The 16,056-nt window shown below is 35.0% G+C and overlaps 1 protein-coding gene across 1 annotated transcript in view; it reads left to right on the top strand.

The window, feature by feature from the left end:
• Tbce (Tubulin-binding cofactor E) overlaps positions 1 to 16,056 on the top strand; it is a 32,540-nt gene that overhangs the window by 10,028 nt on the left and 6,456 nt on the right. Inside the window, exons 5-9 of the mRNA XM_069842204.1 lie at positions 299 to 446; positions 6,245 to 6,375; positions 7,991 to 8,120; positions 8,883 to 9,014; positions 11,346 to 11,520. Of these exons, the coding sequence (XP_069698305.1) occupies positions 299 to 446; positions 6,245 to 6,375; positions 7,991 to 8,120; positions 8,883 to 9,014; positions 11,346 to 11,520 (716 nt within the window). The remainder of the gene's footprint in view (positions 1 to 298; positions 447 to 6,244; positions 6,376 to 7,990; positions 8,121 to 8,882; positions 9,015 to 11,345; positions 11,521 to 16,056) is intronic.

Below are 16,056 nucleotides of genomic sequence, written 5' to 3' on the forward strand. Positions count from 1 at the left end.
TATTGAAGTTGTGACAGTAATACAAAGTGCAGAACTATTATAGATAGTCAAAATGGGCTCAAATAAATTTCTTTTCTGCTTGAGTTTCTCATTATACAAAATATAAAGACAAAATATTGTGGTGCTATAAGAAAGTTCAACTTCCAGATTGTCACAGAAATAAATGTTTTTGTACTTAGGCCAGAAGGGTGATTTTTGACATGCCATCTTTCTGTTTATTGTGATGTCTCGGAAATTGTTGGACAAATATTGTTTGTATTTAAAATCAGCCACTTAATTAATGTTTCATATGTTACAGTGAAAACCAGCTAGATATTCCTCTTCAAGCAACTGAACTTCAAGGTTCCTTTCAAGCTCTTGAACACTTAATTATGGCTGGAATGGATTATTCCTGGTCCCAAATACTAAACTGTGCAGTCATGTGGCCAGACATATACATTTTGCAAGTATGTACAGTACCTGTATGTATTTTCATCCCATAGGTCTTGATAAGAGTCATTTCATTATAATGTAAAATTTGTTATGTTTACAGATACAGTAAAATCCTTTTTTAACGAAACTCTTGGAGACTAATTATTTTTCCTTAAAAGGAGTTTTCATGTAATGTAAGCAAGAAAGGGCAGAAAGTGGAAATTAAAACACCCTTAAGCCTTGTTTCCTGTGATAAATATTTAACAACAACATGTTGAATTTAACATTTCAAGTCTCAGTTGACTTAACATGTTGACTGAGTATGTTGAAGTTTTAACATGTTGGCGTGTTTTCCAGCAGGAATGGAAAACATGTCAAGTCAATTCACTTGCTTGTGCAGTGTTGGTACAGTTCATATACTGTCCGTTACTCAGGAGAAGACGAGCGGAAAGAATGTGACCTTCTTGACTATCGCTGTTGATTATTATAAACATCGCTCAGATAAGCATCCCAGTAGCCAGATTATTACTCGTGCAGGAAACATGAGTAACAATGTGTATGGAAATTAAAGCTAAGTTGAACAGAAGGAGACGTAATGTTTCCGCTTACTGCAGTACAAATACTGTCTTGCGCTACGAGTTGGCGCGGGGAGTAGATAGGCGGGACGGGGAAACTTTACACTACACTCTGACCTGAAAACTTTAGTCCACTTACTTGGCTACAAGGGAACGAAGTCAGACATAAAGGATTCCGCATCTTCATTGTTGTCGCTATGACTATCATTATCACATTTTTCAAAATTGTTGGAGTATCATCTGTCCATGATAATCGTATATTAACTCGAATCTCTCAACAAAGCCATTAGCCACACCGCCCCCACCCTGATGGACAACAATGAGTCTTTTGGACACATTTATGGTAGTCAAAACTCCCATAACATTTTTATCCTGCCAGCACTTGGGAAAAGTTAAATTGGTAGGCCTATCTATCCTCATCTCGTTCAGATACAAAATCGGTTTTTCCACTTCCCTAAGCTTCCTTATTTGCTGTAGCTATCTTCACATATTCTAATTTACAGTGTTTTCCTCTTCAATTATTTTATTCTCGATGCATACTTCTCCCACCTGAAATACTTTTCCTTCAGTATTCGTCTTAATGTTGTCTTTCATTTCAAATGATGTCTCTCTTGTAGCAGGGGTAAAAGTTTGTTGCAATTTGGTACTACTTTTTTTTTACTTGGTTATTAAACGACACTGTAGTAACTACTAGCTTCTTCAGTGTCGATTGAATTGATGATGGAGAGATTAATAACTACTAGCTTCTTCAGTGTCGATTGAATTGATGATGGAGAGATAGTATTTGGTGAAATGAAACCAAGGATTCGCCATAGATTACTTGACATTCGCCTTCTGCTTGGGAAAACCTCGGAAAAAACCCAACCAGGTAGTCAGCTCAAGCGGGAATCGAAATCATGCCCGAGCGCAACTGCAGATCACCAGGCAAACGCGCTACCTCCTTAGCTACGCCGGTGGCCCTCTTTCTTTTTCAAATAAAAATTCTCAATTAAATCGTTTTTGTTAATCTCCGGTCAAAGTCATCTACATTTGCATTTCGGTAGTCTGGACGTTTCCGTTTTTTTTCTCCCTCAGGTGTCGACAACGCACTTTCTTCTGTGCAGTCTTTCATTTCATTCCTTATACGCTGTATTCTTCTTGTGGATAGATTAGAATGTTTTTCTGCCTTTGCTGTAGGTTTCGTAAGAGGAATGCAAAGACACTATTGTTCTTTTTCTTCATCACAGAATTATTTTACACTTGCAATAATGTTCCTTTCTTCGCTATAGATTGTCAATCCTTGTTTCCTCTTTGTCGACATATTTACAATAAACAAAAAACTGCTATAAACCTAAACTAATAATATACAATAACATAAATTCTATTAACTATATTACTTACTTACTTACTGGCTTTTAAGGAACCCGGAGGTTCATTGCTGCCCTCACATAAGCCCGCCATTGGTCCCTATCCTGAGCAAGATTAATCCAGTCTCTACCATCATATCCCACCTCCCTCAAATCCAATTTAATATTATCTTCCCAATTACGTCTCGGCCTCCCCAAAGGTCGTTTTCCCTCCGGCCTCCCAACTAACACTCTATATGCATTTCTGGATTCGCCCATACGTGCTACATGTCCTGCCCATCGCAAACGTCTGGATTTTATGTTCCTAATTATGTCAGGTGAAGAATACAATGCGTGCAGCTCTGCGTTGTGTAACTTTCTCCATTCTCCTGTAACTTCATCCCTCTTAGCCCCAAATATTTTCCTAAGAACCTTATTCTCAAACACCCTCAATCTCTGTTCCTTTCTCAAAGTGAGAGTCCAAGTTTCATAACCATACAGAACAACTGGTAATATAACTGTTTTATAAATTCTAACTTTCAGATTTTTTTACAGAAGACTAGATGACAAAAGCTTCTCAACCGAATAATAACACGCATTTCCCATATTTATTCTGCGTTTAATTTCCTCCCGAGTGTCATTTATATTTGTTACTGTTGCTCCAAGATATTTGAATTTTTCCACCTCTTCGAAAGATAAATCTCCAATTTTTATAGTTCTATTTCTGGTCACGAGACATAATCATATACTTAGTCTTTTCGGGATTTACTTCCAACCCTATCGCTTTACTTGCTTCAACTAGAATTTCCGCATTTTCCCTAATCGTTTGTGGATTTTCTCCTAGCATATTCACGTCATCCGCATAGACAAGAAGCTGATGTAACCCATTCAACTTCAAACTCTATTATCCTGAACTTTCCTAATGGCATATTCTAGAGCGAAGTTAAAAAGTAAAGGTGATTAGTGCATCTCCCTGCTATTAACTATGTTATCGACACTATTAACACTAAAAGCAAACGATAACTAAAGCAATATTAAGACTTGCGGTATACTGAAAACAATCGTCCTGTTGAAACAAATCAAACACTACAATAAAAAACCCCAGTATTATTTCACAAAGTCGCAAAGATTCTTAGACACGTGCAGTAGATGTTTGTGGAACAGGAATATTGCAGTGAACAGCGCGGTGCACATGCGCGACTGTTTCCCCTCTGCCCCGTCTAAGTACTTCTGGCAACTTCTCCTGGCGTGACAACAGTATTGCACGTGTTGTCGTACGTTATCTGTTCACATTTCTTCCTCCTCAGTCCGCTCTCATCTTCTCCTGAGTCACCGACAGTAATTTCCATAGCAACAACTAACTTCCGATTTTGTGGTGTATAACTAGGAGCATTTTTATACGTTCCTTGGTATTTGTTGTAAGTTGTTTGAAATACTGGAGTGGACGAAGGAAAATCTGTTGCAATAAAATTGATTACTGCACTGATGGAAAGGCCTTGTTCGTGGGATGTGTCTGCAAAAGATTACAGAGACAAAACAAAGAAGGCTGACTGTTTTAGAGAACTAGAATTATTATTTAACTGTTTTCGAGAATATAATAGAGAGTTTTCGCATCCTCGTCGTACACTGAACATTAATGATATGTTGACGTCAGTAATGGTCATATTTGGTGACATATATTAACTTTCGTAAAACTTCGGAAAGAATCATATGATATTACTCGCTCCTTTAACATTTATCATGTCGTAGCTCCTATGATAATCGCACTGTATTTTTTTTTACCCCCCCCCCCTCCGGTGAAATGGCTGCTCTTAATTGTGTGTCTTTCTTTGATATATCAAGAAGTTTTTTTTGCAGTACTATATTAAAATTGTATTCTGACATTCTCAGAAAGTTTTTGACTCCAAATCGATCTTGAATTTTAAGCTCGTTTTGAATGTCTTCTGCATTGTGTCTTTTAGTAAGATATTGCCGCATCCACATTCCATTTTCTTCCTTTTCAAGGCATGTAACAAGCAATAGAGACAATTACAAAAGCCAAATCATGTTCAATCAACATGTTGGGATGTTAACAGTAAACAGTTTAACATTTAACATGTTTAACACTAACATACTTTTAAGTACTGGTACTGCAATTAAATTTACAATTTTATATGTAAACATTCATCATGTTTTTGCAAGCTTATTTTCAGTCGAGATATTGATGCATATTCATTGATCACAGTGTAATGTTGCTAGTGCCACATTGATGTGACCATACCTTCTATAATAATTGATCACAAATGTTGAAATAGGTTTGGAATTTCATTAAAACTAATTGTGTATCGCAAATCCATTCAAATATATTCTTTAAATGAGTGATTTTTCTTAAAACAGGGTTCCTTAAAGTGAGAATCAGTTAACATTGTGTATTAGGTAATTCTGCTGGGATTTCTCATATTATTCCTTAAAAACGGGAACATTATAACGAGGTTTTATTGTAGCTAACTATTTACAAATTCATCCACTGATAAAAGGTGCAAATAATTGTATACTTTGCACCAAGCTCTTAAATCTTCATTACAGTAGTTCCCCCTCTCGTCCGAAAATGCCATGTGTGATGTGTATGTATACATATAATGTATTTACTTTTTTTTTTATTAAGTATAACTTGTGTTAGGGAAATCATATATGGAATACGATAGTGGTGATTAGAGCAGTGAAAGTTTAATACACTGTCTTGAATTTAGAGAAAGTATTTGAATCAGTATTGTCAGCATTTCTAAATGAATACACAGCTTGTTGCAGTAGAACACTACGTGAGAACACTGGTGTTTCTATCAACATAGACATGTTAAGTACCATAAAACCTAGATTTAAAAATTATTAGGAATAAGAACTTAATGTGCTGGCTTCAAATTGTGTATTGTTTGTTTCCTACTTCTCCTAGAAATAAGGTACAGCCATCACATGCATCACTAAGGCAGTATATGTTAAATGCACATACCTTACCTCAGTCACTAGTGAACTTCTATTAACTCTTGAGAAATCGACAGATAACTCTGAATCTAATTTACTAAATAATTCAAATTGAATGGTAGATTTATTTATAACGTTTCTTAAGAAAAAATGCTGGTTTTGAAATCTGATTTCATTAGTTAATTTTTGTATCTCATGTAATCAATCAATCTTCTTAATGTATCCAGCTGTTTGCCGACAACATAGAGTCCACTATAGTCCACTGTAGTATATTCAGTTGTTTTTCACGAGAAATGAGGGGTATTTTGATTGGTGTTCATTATAGATGCTTGTTGCTAGTAGCCAGAGTAGTCAATATATACTGCAGGGCTGTCTTCTGCAACTGGTACTGATGATTTTATTTACTTCTTTTGTGGTTTATGGATGGACAGTATAGAAGAACGTGTTCCAGATCATCATGATTATTACACCACAGACAAGTAGGATTATCAGAAATGTGAAATCGGTGTAGGTACAATTGAGTGACAACGTGACCTGTTCTGGCTCTTGTTACAAATGTTTGAACATGCCTGGGCAAGTTTTTGTACATTTCCAGGTCATTTGGTTTCTTTTGTATAGACTGTAAAATTTTTCCTTTGTCAGAAGAGAGCCAATTGTTGATCCATAGGTTTGTATCTCATGTAAATTCTTATTGAAATATTAATACCAAAGTTATTTTATTCTATTTGAATCAAGAGTAGAAGGTAAAAGAAGGAGGGGTAGACCAAGAATAGAATGGAGACAATATGTTAATGATGTGGTGAGGAGAAGAGGGAAGGAAATTCGGGAAATAAGAAGACTGGCATTGGATCGGGAGAGATACAAGAAATGGGTGGAGGACCCAACGCTGCAAGGCACAAGGGATAGATGAAGAAGAAGAAGTTATTTTATTCTTTCACATTACACCTCGCAAAATACACTATTATATTTTTACAGGTTCCTTTCAACAAGATCACAACACTTGAAACTCCTCCAAGTGGAATTTTGCAGCATTTGAAGTCTCTTGACTTAGAAGGAAACGAAATTAACGACTGGAGAGAAATAAACAAACTTGGAACAATTCCATGGTAGGACAAGAACTATTTTAAACTATGTACATTTATGGTACTTTGTTGTCTTTATTTAATTTGTGTAGATAAGTTGTGTCTTATGTGTCTTCCTGAATTTTTTTGGGTGGTATAAAAATTATTGTCTTGTACAAAATTTCAAATACCGTCAACCGGGGTTACTTTACACACTTTTTTTGCTTATTCGTTAAAATAATTGAAGATTATCAAGTTAGATACACAAATTAATTTTTATATGAATGTTCCTGGTTAATTTGAGTAAATTTGAAAATCTAGTGATTGTACATATGCATTATGACACACTTGTAAATAAATAATCACGTGTGTAAAGATGCCTCATTTACGGGGTTACTTTACACACATATTTACTTTGCCTTATAATCGAGTTTCTGTTCAATATGGCCCAACATTGCACTGTTTCAAGTACTGGGATTGGAAAGGTAAAACATTTCTGAACAATATGATGTGTTTCGCAATTTATTAGCCCACTACAGTTAGCACAGTGGGAACAAAATATATTGGTAAATTCCTGAAAATGAAATATTTTATATAAAAGTAAAGAAATGTAATAACAGTACAATAAATGGTTATATGCTGTTCATGAATGTGCTGCTACATTGTGATTTTCCTGGGGAGGTGCTGTAGGAAGCCTTTTCAGAACCTGGTGACGGTCCAACGGTTGAGAGATAGCGTCATGCTAACCACATGACTATACTGCTACCTACTGGTTGCAGTAAACGATTCAACTGGCATTGATCCTTCAGAGCTGACGTGCCACAGATTATTTAAAATAATAATAATGATAATAGTAATGATAATAATAATCTACAAGTAACGACCTTGTCTGTTTGAAAGTCATTTATTTTCCCCTATCATTTCTCCTATCCTACCACCATTAATAGTGACATTATACATCATATTAAAAAGAGTTTTTATTTTTAATTAGTGTCCATAAACACTTCACATCTGTGTAAAGTTGCCCCGTTCAGAGGTACATTAGGTTATCATTCTTGTTTTCCCTCTCGCAGGGTAGCACATGTAACGAAAAACTGGTCAGGCAGTCATTTCCCGCGTCTGAAAGCTTCATAATTTCATACAATACTAGTCACAATTGAATGTATGAACTGAACTGTTCAGTACAACACAAAGTTTTTACACATAGAAAAAAGAGTAAAAATACTTGCCTCGTGAAATTCACCAGCAACAATAGTGTATAGCAGCTTTAATAATGGCACACACTTCAGACTACTACACACATGTGCTGTTGTCACACAGAATCAGTTCCACGGAGTTGCTACACATTGTCTCTAATGTGCTGCCATCTAAGCATTTTTTCTAAAAATGTGTAAAGTTACCCTCCTTGTGTAAAGTATACCCGGTTGATGGTACCAACAAATAAGAGTGAAGAGAAAATATCCCATAAAAGACTAGAAATACATATAATATATACATTAGCTTTGTAGGAAAATGGGAAGAAAGTGAAAGCATTTGATAGCTACAAGTGTACAAATGTGACAAAATTTGTGGCTTTTCATTATTAATTTATTCTTATATCCTCAGTATGGCGAACTGTATATTATAAAAGATGAAGTAATGAAATGTATTAATGTTTCAGTTTGGAATATTTGAATGTATCTAACGTGGGTGTAAGTGAAGTTTTTTTCCCTGTCTGTCAACCAGAACTGAAAACAAGACTGTTCCCTGCACTGAAGCAAATCCATCTTTCACAAAACAACATACACAACGTAAGTTACAGTACCTAACACTTCTGATACGATTTTTTGCTACAGAGTGGATTTCTCTTTTATGCTTTTGTCTTTTAAATTTATCTAACTTTCATATATTTAAGATCTGTGAAATTAAAAATAGTTTCTATAATGAATCACTCTGAGATTAACATTAATCCACATAAAGGATGGAATAAGATATTTAAAAAGTTCTTGACAGTAAAATATAGTGAAACCTCCTTCCTTTGTTTTTTAGGGGAACAAAAACAGTAAATATGGGAAAAATTACCCTATTTTCACGTATAGTAGACATCTCATTGTTATGGACGCATCCCATTGTTCTCTACAAAATTTAAGGGAGAAATAACCAAATATTCAATGCATTTAATTTAAACAATTATCTTAAATAATGTGAAATTGTAATGAACGTGCCCCATAATGTTTTATTCTTGTTTGCATTTTAAGTTACGCCGTACATCATCTCTGCTTGGGAGATGTGTGTGTATGCACGCGTGAAGGTCCCCCCCCGTATTTGCTACAACATATGAGTATAGACATTGTAATTTTTATTGTGCCAAGTGGCTGCGTCTTTTATGAATTCTGTGATTCTTCCACATGTTGTTGGAGTTATATGAAAGAATTAGGTGTTAACTACTGGAAAAAATGCTAAATTCATCATATCTCAAGTAATTATGTAACATTGATTGTGATTGGCACTGTTATTTATTTAAAAATATTTCTAGTAATATTGTTACATTATGCTCTGATTTCTTTCAACAGTGGGAGTCCATGAATGAACTAAATAAATTACTTCAGCTGGAAGAACTAAGGTTTCGTGATAATCCTTTGCTCCAACAGGAAAGTATTGAAACTTCTCGGCAATTTGTTATTGCAAGGATTGGTAACCTCAAGGTACTGGAATCTCAATAACTATACGTAATTCTGCTCAGTTTTGATTAAAACGAATAATTATTTTGACATCTCGTAATATACCATATTTACTCTTAATATCCTGCACACTTTTTTTTTTTTTCTGAAAAATACAACTTGCGCGACTTTCCTCCCTTGGAACTTCTAAGATGGTAGCACATGTGAATATCTTCCCGTGCTGGTGTTTCAATTGTCAACATTGTTAATCGGAATTTGGATTGCTGTATACACGTGTCAGAATCAAGTTCTGGTGTTATAAGTACATAGTTTGTGCATCTTATATTTTCAATGGATTCGTGATGCATGGGCATGCATATAATGCCCTCTTGTTGAAAAGAGCTTCAAAAAGTGTAGCATCTCCAGCTGGACAGAACAGAGGACGATTGTAGACGAATGCTATGGCGACAATGATGATAGTGTTGATGAAAACTGTACAGAATGAAGAAGTTAAAACTGATAGCAAATGCGCTATTTATTATAACAAACCACGTAGTGTCATACAAAATAAAGGTAGTTAGTTAATGTACTGATGTGTGCTATTAATGTTGCAGGATATCATGTATATGGCCGATTAAGTAAGACAACTGACATGCATATAATGCACGCATAGGATAGGTTTGAAATGTGCCCTGTTCCAGGATAAAATTTATTCATGTTGAATCTTTCGTACACTACTGTTAACACTTGAATATAAATAATTGATTAAATGGCGATCTTACTCATGTTAATTATGTAAGCATGTGCGGCTTACAGCTGTTTCGGTGCTACTTGACACCATCCTCAGAGCCTTCTGTGTCTTGGCGTCATCTCAACTTCGCTGCCTGTTGTGTGAGTGCGTTCGTGTGATGAAGAGTTGTGTCAAATAGTGTGTGTGTTCTGAAATTGATCTGTGTGTTGAGTATTTGATTAGTGTGTGTTTTAGTGTGTCTGTATATTTTATATTGTTCTAGTGTGTTGAGTTTTTGGTTTTGGGTTGTATGTGTAAGATTTCCATGTCTGTATTTATGTTATTATATGTGTGGTTGGCATCAATTGTGTGTTTGGCATATGTAGATGTATTCTGTCCTCTGGTTATTGCTTTAATGTGTTCTTTGTATTGGGTTTCTACATTGGACAGACAGACAGATCATTCCAAACCTGATACAAAGAACACATTAAAGCAATAACCAGAGGACACAATACATCTACATATGCCGAACACATAACTAATGCCAACCACACATACAATAACATAAATACAGACATGGAAATCCTACACACACAACCAAAAACCAAAAACTCAACACACTAGAACAATATGAAATATACAGACACACTAAAACACACCCTAATCAAATACTCAACACACAGATCAATTTCAAAACACACACACTATTTGACACAACTCTTCATCACACGAACGAACCCTCTGCAACGTCTGCTTTGTCCACTACGAATTTCATCACAATCTGGCTGAGGGTCGAACCCGGGCCACCTAGGTGGAAGAGCCACTGATGTGACTGCTCATAGTGTTCATACATTTGCTTAATGATATTGATTATGTTCGTCAGGATTCTATATTCTTAAGGCTCTTTCACATTACTTTCTGTTGACAAAGTTGAAGGCCTTTATATTTACTGAATAAACTCATAGTGAATGTAATTTGTGGTAATTGCTCCTAAATATTAGGCACAATATTGCAGTATCGTTTTTAAAATGCAAGTGTAGTAACTTGTGACAAAGAAACGTTTATTTTGAAAGAAGCCTATAAAGTGTGTAGATTAAAAACTAATACAAAAGTTTTTGAGACCATTGAAGTTACAATAAAGATAACATTGTAACACTTTCATAGCACAATTCAGTTATTGATTCTTACAGTAGAGTAAAAATATTACCGTATGCTACGAAGTTCCTAGTTGAAATGAAAATAATTTGAAATATATGAATGTGACTCTGTACTTCACGTCCTGCAAAACAGAGATAAGCTGGGAATCATAACTGCTGAATCATATCATTAGATTTCTTTTAAGAATAATAAAATTGTCTCCTATAATACAAAGTATTTAGAACTCGTGCAGAGCTCTAGATTTTAAATTCTTAAGTATAAATAAGATACACTTAATCAACACATTTATCGGTGTTGTGAATACATGACACTTGATTTTTATTGTTTTATTCTATATCAGGCATTTTTTTCCCACAATTGGAATTAGCTGTAACTACAATGGCATAGAGTATGATGATTTTATAATATGTTTTAGTTACCAAATGATAGAATTTCAAGGTAGTTGCATAATTTACTTTTACTAATGTTATTTCTTTCTTTATCACTAGAATTTGAATGGAGCTATAATTACGAATGATGAGCGGAAAGGAGCAGAAATTGACTACTTAAAGAAATATGGTGTTGTATGGGTAAATATGGCGAAGCCACTGGACATTATGAACCATAAACCCATCTTGGACATGTTTGTTCAGAGTCATCCGCGGTACCCTCTACTTGTTGACAGTAAGCATTTTTATTTTATAAGAAATTAAATTAAGTTTCTATTTTTCTTGTGCAAGTAAACAGTATGAGTTAGTATGATTGATTTTTATGCTAGAAATCAGAGGTGAGTTTCTTAACATTATTCATACACTAGCCGTACCCGTGCGCTCTGCTGCACCTGTTAGAAATAAATATAAAGTAATTACATAATTAAAATAGGACGTTTGATCCCGGGAACATTCGTGTTTGATAGAAGGATAAATCGTTTAATATGTTACTTAATTTAAATTGTATTTAAATAATTAAAATGCGGTAATTTTGGTCCAGAGAGCAATCATTTGGTGCAATGAAAATTCCTTTAACATGTTTCTTAATTGTTATTACATGCAACCATAGTTTAATGAAGATTGACATATCATTTAGTTTTAATGTGTATACTTTATATTACTTGCTATATGTTTCAGAAGTTACTGTAATAACATTGTAGAATTATGCCCATCTAGAGAAACTACACTTTCCAATGGTGAAATAATAATTAAACAATTAATTAGCTTCCGATATTACTTCATACAAACACAGGAACATTCTCTGTAGGCTATGTTTAATAGCTTTCAATTGTTGTTGTCCAAGGCCCCTTATAGACAAAGTCATTTGTTTTTATTTCAGTACAGCGCCTTAGATGGCGTTGTTATTGTAATTTTAAAACTCATTTATCTCATTAAATATCAGTTCTATGAAAATTCTGTATAGAATAAAACTTATCGGAAATTATTTTTAAAGAAACTTTTGTTATGTAACATTTTTCATGAAAATCAATAATAAGCGAGATATTTCGATTTATTCAATTCAGGCCCCCTTATAACCCCCCTTTTAAATAAAGTATTTTGAATGCCATATAGCCTAAAATCTAAGTTACAACGAACTTAATTTATATTCCAATTTTCATATAAATCGGTTCAGCCATTATCGCGTGAAAAGGTAACAGACATCCAGACAGACAGACATACAAACAAAAATTTCAAAAAAGCGATTTTCGGTTTCAGGATGGTTAATTATACATATTAACACCAATTATTTTTGGAAAATCGAAAATTACCAGAAAAACTTTGGCTACAGATTTAGTATTAGTATAGATGGGTTCCATTTGTGTTTGTATTTCCATGTTTACTGATCGATGAAAAAGAAAAACATTTGCGGTTTTTTTTTTGTGTGTGTGTGCATGTGCACATGTGGTTTAAGAGAGTGAGTTAAGGGAGAGAGAGGGGGGGATGCAGTCAGATGTCTTCTTCAGTTTTCTCAGTTTTAGGTATTCTGAATCTGAACACTGTGCACATTCACAAGTCTATAACTCTGACAAAGCAAAATCTGCAGCCTTCCTTCATCATTGCAATGGCCCTTGCAATCTCTTCAGAACTATTCCCACGGTGCCTGTTTCATTGCTGGCCAGCAAGCTTGGTTCTCTGGTGAGTACGCCGATGACTCCCGTGTTTGCTACTATGCTGGTTGCTGTTCACACAAAGCTGGCTCTTTTAACAGTTCAGATTGGAAAATCATCTGCTGTTTCATCTGTTGCCAACACTCATGTATAAAAAAGAAACTAAACTGTGAGTGGAAAACAACTAAAGTTCTACATTAACAATAGTAAATGTCGTAATAAGGTAATTAAACCAGAAGTGTAAAACAGTTAAAGTCCGAAATTTATTTGCTGTTTCTTAGAAACTAAGAAATATAGAGAAAACAGATTTAGCTGGAAAACAACAAACCTGGTGACATGGTTTCAGCGGTGATACTATATTATCTTTGGTTCCAGCCTGCAAGCCAACATGAAAAATAGCAATAAATCTAATCTCGAAATCCAGCAAGCTAGCCACCAGAGCACATTATTTCCAGCGAGCAAGCATATAGAGCAGACTTCAATGCTGCCAGCTTAGAATTCATCACACAAACAAGTACCGCGGGAACCAGGCTTAAGCGCCATCGTGAAAAACTTCGGTTCATTGTTGTAAAAAGGCACATAAGCAAAATTTGTAGCAGATTTTTTCGATGAGAAAATAATTCAAAACAATGGCCAGAAACTCTTCAAAAGTGTTGCTTAAACTATAAAATGGCTTTCATGAACATTTGAGGAGTTTGTTTGCTAATCAAATCTGAAGAGTCCACTTCAAGAATGATGGATGTCACTTTCTTGTCGAAAATGAACCAAGACTGTCAATGCATAGTTTAAAACATATAGAATGTACATACAGAGTTATATTGCATTAACACTGATAGTCATTGTCCAGTAATGATCGGAAAATCACAGTTAAGCTTTGAGCTCTAAGCATTTCAAACTTTAAATTGCTTCTCCTGCAAAATGTATTCCAAATGACATCCATCATTCTTGCAGTGGACTCATCTCAAAGAATGGAAATATTCCATGACCCACCAGATCGTCTGATCTGTTCACCATCCTTTGATGGTATTTGAAAGTGCAAGTCTTTCAAATACTACTGCCATGTAATCTCCAGGGCCTGAAAGAGCAAATCCAGAAAGAAGTATGCGAAATCTTGTGGCTATACTACACAATGTGATGGGTAATCTACACACAAGACTGACAGTGTGTGGAACAAAATGGAAATCATCTTCATCGTGTTATTTTTATAAGGATTGTATTTTCACCCAATTCAGAAGGGAAACAACTCAAAATTTAAAGTTTTGAGAAACCTGCATTTTAAAGCATTATGTTGCTGTGATAAATCACAGGATGGTTGAAAATACTGTACTCCAAATTCTGTTAATGATGTTTTATTTATATTTTAAGTTTCAAATTAGAATGTGTTAATTAGATTTCACAGCAAAATGAATCTTTAAAATTCAGGTTTCTCAAAACTTTCAATTTCGAGTTGTTTCCCTTTTGAATGAGGCCATTGATATGTTAAATTGATACAGTAATCGTTTTTCAGAATAGTACATTATGCAGTGAGCCTATAATGGTAGTAATTAAGACGCGAGTATGTTTGTTTATTTTATTTATTTTATTCGGTTATTTTACGACGCTGTATCAACATCTAGGTTATTTAGCATCAGAATGAAATGAAGGTGATAATGCCGGTGAAATGAGTCCGGGGTCCAGCACCGAAAGTTACCCAGCATTTGCTCGTATTGGGTTGAGGGAAAACCCCGGAAAAAACCTCAACCAGGTAACTTGCCCCGACCGGGATTCGAACCCGGGCCACCTGCTTTCGCGGCCAGATGCGCTGACCGTTACTCCACAGATGTGGACTGTTTGTTTATGAAACGAGCACAAGCGAGTTTCATAATTTTCATACGAGCATATTAATTACCATTATAGGCAAGTTTCATACGACTTTTTATGCTGGTCCATATTTCTAACTTGAAATTATTCATAAGTATTCATGTTACGGTTATGTAAGTGAGGAGCGGAACTGACCTTCTAAATTGTGAGATGTGCGCAGATGCGAAAGTATTGATTTTTCCGAGGAACGAATGTCATTGACCTTGATATAATCTAGAGAATAACATGAACATTAGTCTTGATATAACCTGGAAATTGATTTAGAATTGAAAAACGAGATGACAAATTGAATTTATTTGAATATTATTTACAATTAACCTTCTGTGACAGTATTGGATTTCCAGCCTCCGTGACTTTTCACTAGTTGTCTTTCGATTGCATATCCGAGAATAATTGATACTTGCGCTTTTACAATGGTGATTTTTCATTGGCTGAACAACTGAACTATAATGAATAGGTGTTCTTTAATGAGGTGCATTAAAGGGCTACTACCAGGTGTATAATTACTACATTTTGGCATGGTCGAGCATTAATGCCCACGTGCATCAACGTCGGTTAGTGTAATCACCAGTTAAAATTGTCACCTAACCGCTTGTTAAGCATTTTTACAGTGGATCGACCTCGGTTACGACTTAAATAGGAGGTTAACCGCAGTAATCTCTAACCGGCCATATTCGAGCGGTTAAAAGAGATAACCAGTGATTAGTAGAGCAAGTAAAGCAAAATGGCGGCCAGAGCCACAGATGTTTATTTCGAAGACAGTTATTATCGCACAATAGCCTACTTGAATTTCTTGGATAGAGCATGAACGTAAAGTTTCTTTAGTGGAAAGAGAGAATTCTTACGAGGAATTAGGTGACAGAAAATTTCAGGAGGTATTTCGTTTATCAAAATGTACAAATGGATCACTTGAAATAACACAAAAAGTCATATTTCTCCTATGGATCGGTTGCTTATATTACGATTCTATGTAACTGTTATTTTCTGTACTAAAAGGGGGAATACTCGAATATCTCTTTCTCCATGTCACTGGCTGAACAAAGAGAGGTTATGGATGGATCTTGGGATAATGAACAGTTCCCTCGTGTAAATAAATGGGGTCCTGGATTGTATACACATTCCTACTAATCTTCTGCATCCTTTTCCTTTATAGATATGCCATCTTTTTATATATATTATATTTAAATCTAGTAAATTAGTCTATCGATACTTCAACCTCACATTGGGATATAATCATTTTTGCATTCAATTTTCTATTTCGT

The sequence above is a fragment of the Periplaneta americana genome, chromosome 12, assembly GCF_040183065.1.
Source record: "Periplaneta americana isolate PAMFEO1 chromosome 12, P.americana_PAMFEO1_priV1, whole genome shotgun sequence".
Taxonomy (NCBI): Eukaryota; Metazoa; Arthropoda; class Insecta; order Blattodea; family Blattidae; genus Periplaneta; species Periplaneta americana.